Below are 5,000 nucleotides of genomic sequence, written 5' to 3'. Positions count from 1 at the left end.
TCATGCAGTTTCATCCGCCGGTATCACACACACACACTCTCATGCAGTTTCATCCGGCGGTATCACACACACACACACACACTCTCATGCAGTTTCATCCGCCGGTATCACACACACACACTCTCATGCAGTTTCATCCGCCGGTATCACACACACACACACACACTCTCATGCAGTTTCATCCGCCGGTATCACACACACACACTCTCATGCAGTTTCATCCGCCGGTATCACACACACACACACTCTCATGCAGTTTCATCCGCCGGTATCACACCACACACACACACACTCTCATGCAGTTTCATCCGCCGGTAACACACCACACACACCCACTCACTCTCATGCAGTTTCATCCGCCGGTATCACACACACACACTCTCATGCAGTTTCATCAGCCGTATCACACACACACACACACACACACACACTCTCATGCAGTTTCATCCGCCGGCATCACACACACACACACACACTCTCATGCAGTTTCATCTGCCGGTATCACACACACACACACACACACACTCTCATGCAGTTTCATCCGCCGGTATCACACACACACACACACACACACTCTCATGCAGTTTCATCCGCCGGTATCACACACACACACACTCATAAAGTTTCATCCGCCGGTATCACACACACACACACACTCTCATGCAGTTTCATCCGCCGGTATCACACACACACACTCTCATGCAGTTTCATCCGCCGGTATCACACACACACACACACACACACACACACACTCTCATGCAGTTTCATCCGCTGGTATGCTAGAGTTATACTTTCCAAATGCTTCCCGACGCATTATTGAACTGCAGTATAAATTCGATACGTGAAATGCTCTGACTAACTGGAGCCTGTTTTCAATGCTAATCTTTCTAAGGCGCGTCAGCGAGAGAAGATGAACGAAGAGCACAACAAACGCCTGTCGGAGACGGTGGACAAACTGCTGTCTGAGTCCAACGAGAGACTCCAGCTGCACCTGAAGGAGCGCATGACTGCACTGGAGGACAAGGTACACACACACACACACTCTCACACTCACACACCTGAAGGAGCGCATGACTGCACTGGAGGACAAGGTACACACACACACACCTGAAGGAGCGCATGACTGCACTGGAGGACAAGGTACACACACACACACACTCTCTCTCTCTCACTCTCTCACTCACTCACTCACTCACTCACTCACTCACTCACACACACACACACACACACACACACACACACCATCTCACGCCTCGCGCTCACACACGCTTGTGTTCTGTCTGCTGCAGAACGCTCTGATCCGGGATCTGGAACACACAAGGAAGCTGATCGAGGAGGCTCATCACGAGAAGGTCCGTGTCTAGGGCTGATTCCTGCATTAGAGTCCAGTACCCATGTCCCCGTGTCCATTACCAGTGTCAGTACCCGTGTCGGTACCCTTGTCCATTACCAGTGTTAGTAACCGTTTCCGGTACTCGTGTCCATTACCAGTGTCAGTACCCGTGTCCATTACCCGTGTCCGGTACCCTTGTCCATTACCAGTGTCCAGTACCAGAGTCCGGTACCCGTGTCCATTACCAGTGTCCATTACCCGTGTCCATTACCCGTGTCCATTACCCGTGTCCAATACCCGTGTCCATTACCCGTGTCAGTACCCGTGTCCATTACCCGTGTCCATTACCAGTGTCAGTACCCGTGTCGGTACCCTTTTCCATTACCAGTGTCCAGTACCGCTGTCCGGTACCCGTGTCCATTACCAGTGTCAGTACCCGTGTCCATTACCAGTGTCAGTACCAGTGTCCATTACCAGTGTCCATTACCCGTGTCCATTACCCGTGTCCATTACCCGTGTCCAGTACCCGTGTCAGTACCCGTGTCCATTACCCGTGTCAGTACCCGTGTCGGTACCCGTGTCCATTACCAGTGTCAGTACCCGTGTCCATTACCAGTGTCAGTACCCGTGTCCATTACCAGTGTCCATTACCCGTGTCCGGTACCCTTGTCCATTACCAGTGTTCAGTACCGCTGTCCGGTACCCGTGTCCATTACCAGTGTCAGTACCCGTGCCCATTACCAGTGTCCAGTACCGGTGTCCATTACCCGTGTCCATTTCCAGTATCAGTACCCGTGTCCGGTACCGGTGTCCATTACCAGTGTCAGTACCCGTGTCCGGTACCGGTGTCCATTACCAGTGTCAGTACCCGTGTCCGGTACCCGTGTACATTACCAGTGTCAGTACCCGTGTCCATTACCAGTGTCCAGTACCCGTGTCCGGTACCCGTGTCCATTACCAGTGTCAGTACTCGTGTCGATACCCGTGTCCATAACCCGTGTCCATAACCCGTGTCCGGTAACCGTGTCAATTACCCGTGTCCGGTAACCGTGTCCATTACCCGTGTCCATTATCCGTGCCCGGTACCCTTGTCCATTATCAATGTCAGTACCCGTGTCCGGTACCCATGTCCATTACCAGTGTCAGTACCCATGTCCATTGCCCGTGTCCGGTACCTGTGTCCGGTAACCGTGTCCAGTAACCGTTTCCAGTACCCGTGTCCATTACCCGTCTCCGGTACCCGTGTCCATTACCCGTGTCCGGTACCAGTGTCCATTACCCGTGTCCGGTAACCATGTCCATTACCCGTGTCCGGTAGCCGTGTCAATTTCCCGTGTCCGGTAACCGTGTCCATTTCCCGTGTCCGGTAACCGTGTCAATTTCCCGTGTCCGGTAACCGTGTCCATTACCAGTGTCAGTACCCATGTCCATTTCCCGTGTCCGGTAACCGTGTCCAGTAACCGTGTCCAGTACCCGTGTCCATTACCCGTGTCCGGTAACCATGTCCATTACCCGTGTCCGGTAACCGTGTCAATTTCCCGTGTCCGGTAACCGTGTCAATTTCCCGTGTCCGGTAACCGTGTCAATTTCCCGTGTCCGGTAACCGTGTCAATTTCCCGTGTCCGGTAACCGTGTCAATTTCCCGTGTCCGGTAACCGTGTCCATTACCTGTGTCCGGTACCCGTGTACATTACCAGTGTCAGTACCCGTGTCCGGTACTTGGTCCATTACCAGTGTCCAGTACCCGTGTCCGGTACCCGTGTCCATTACCAGTGTCAGAACCCGTGTCCATTACCCGTGTCGATACCCGTGTCCATTACCATTGTCAGTACCCGTGTCCGGTACCCGTGTCCATTACCAGTGTCCGGTACCCGTGTCCAGTACCCGTGTCCGGTACCCGTGTCCATTACCAGTTTCAGTACTCGTGTCAATACCCGTGTCCGGTAACCGTGTCCATTACCCGTGTCCGGTAACCATGTCCATTACCCGTGTCCATTACCCGTGTCCATTACCCGTGTCCTGTAACCGTGTCCGGTAACCGTGTCCATTACCCGTGTCCGATAACAGTGTCCATTACCCGTGTCCATTATCCGTGCCCGGTACCCGTGTCCATTATCAGTGTCAGTACCCATGTCCATTACCCATGTCCGGTAACCGTGTCCATTACCCGTGTCCGGTAACCGTGTCCATTACCCGTGTCAGTACCCATGTCCATTACCCGTGTCCGGTAACCGTGTCCATTACCCGTGTCCGGTAACCGTGTCCATTACCGTTGTCCGGTAACCGTGTCCATTACCCGTGTCCGGTAACCGTGTCCATTACCTGTGTCCGGAACCCGTGTCCGGTACCCATGTCCATTACCCGTGTCCGGTAACCGTGTCCATTTCCCTGTGTCCGGTATCCGTGTCCATTACCCGTGTCCGGTATCCGTGTCCATTACCCGTGTCCGGTAACAGTGTCCATTACCCGTGTCCGGTAACCGTGTCCGGTAACCGTGTCCGGTAACCGTGTCCGGGACCCGTGTCCATTACCCGTGTCCGGTTCCCGTGTCCATTACCCGTGTCCGGTAACCGTGTCCATTACCCGTGTCCGGTAACCGTGTCCATTACCCGTGTCCGGTAACCGTGTCCATTTCCAGTGTCCGGTAACCGTGTCCGGTAACCGTGTCCATTACCCGTGTCCGGTAACCGTGTCCATTACCCGTCTCCGGTTCCCGTGTCCATTACCCGTCTCTGGTTCCCGTGTCCATTACCCGTCTCTGGTTCCCGTGTCCATTACCCGTCTCCGGTTCCCGTGTCCATTACCCGTGTCCGGTAACCATGTCCATTACCCGGTAAAACTCCATTAGTGGGGCGTTCCACAGACGAGAATCCATGAACCGCATTATTACACCGTTTACTAAGGCTACGCAATATATATAAAACCATTAGGACGCTTTAATTATTTGCATGCGTGCAGATTACAGATGGTAAAATAACCTCAGCATGCTGTGAGTGTGTGTTGCTTATAACGTTCATCTGGGAACTTCATCAGCGGCTGTTACATATTAACCCTCATGTTGTGTTCAAAACCCTATAACACCTGTGTTGTTCCCGGTCAAAAATGACCGGACCATAACAAAAAACGTATAAATCACTCATTATACCATATTTTCACCCAATCTTGGAATCAATCTTTTTGTCAACATGTTCTCTTTCAATTAGGACTGGTTTTATATTTTGATTTGCATCTGAATAATCATAGGCCTCATTTATTTGAGAGTAGGCATTTCATTTTTTGAGTAAATTTTTTAAAAAAAAATTAATAATTTTGGAAATATTAAATCAAATCTGAAAAAAATTGGTATTGTTGATCACACTAGTCAACTTAAAATTTTCACCAGGAATTTTGTTTTGAAACTTTTGCTTTGTAAAAAATATGGCACATAGTCACACTTGTGGTGTTCCCGGTCAAAAATGACCGGCCTATAAAAAATAGCTTATAAATCACTCATTCTACCATATTTTCACCCAATCTTGGATTCAATCTTTTTGTCAACTTGTTCTCTTTCAATTAGGACTGGTTTTATATTTCTGTTTGCATCTGATTAATCGTGGGCCTCATTTATCTGAGAGTAGGCATGGTCAAAAATGGTCACAATGGCCGACCATTGAAAGTGAATGGGAGA

At 50.8% G+C, this 5,000-nt stretch overlaps 1 protein-coding gene across 21 annotated transcripts in view; it reads left to right on the top strand.

Annotated features, from left to right (window-relative positions):
- The window catches only part of ppfia1 (PTPRF interacting protein alpha 1), a 125,330-nt gene that overhangs the window by 54,116 nt on the left and 66,214 nt on the right, over positions 1-5,000 (top strand). For 20 of the 21 annotated variants that reach the window (XM_077232501.1, XM_077232504.1, XM_077232491.1 and 17 more), the window contains exons 11-12: positions 893-1,024; positions 1,290-1,352. In XM_077232501.1, the coding sequence (XP_077088616.1) occupies positions 893-1,024; positions 1,290-1,352 (195 nt within the window). The remainder of the gene's footprint in view (positions 1-892; positions 1,025-1,289; positions 1,353-5,000) is intronic. The other variant, XM_077232494.1, reaches the window with a different exon arrangement.

Source organism: Siphateles boraxobius, unplaced genomic scaffold, assembly GCF_051911475.1.
Source record: "Siphateles boraxobius isolate OS27281-9 unplaced genomic scaffold, OSU_SipBor_1 172, whole genome shotgun sequence".
NCBI lineage: Eukaryota > Metazoa > Chordata > Actinopteri > Cypriniformes > Leuciscidae > Siphateles > Siphateles boraxobius.
The sequence above is the reverse complement of the archived record's forward strand: the minus strand, read 5'-3'. Positions and strand labels throughout refer to the sequence as shown.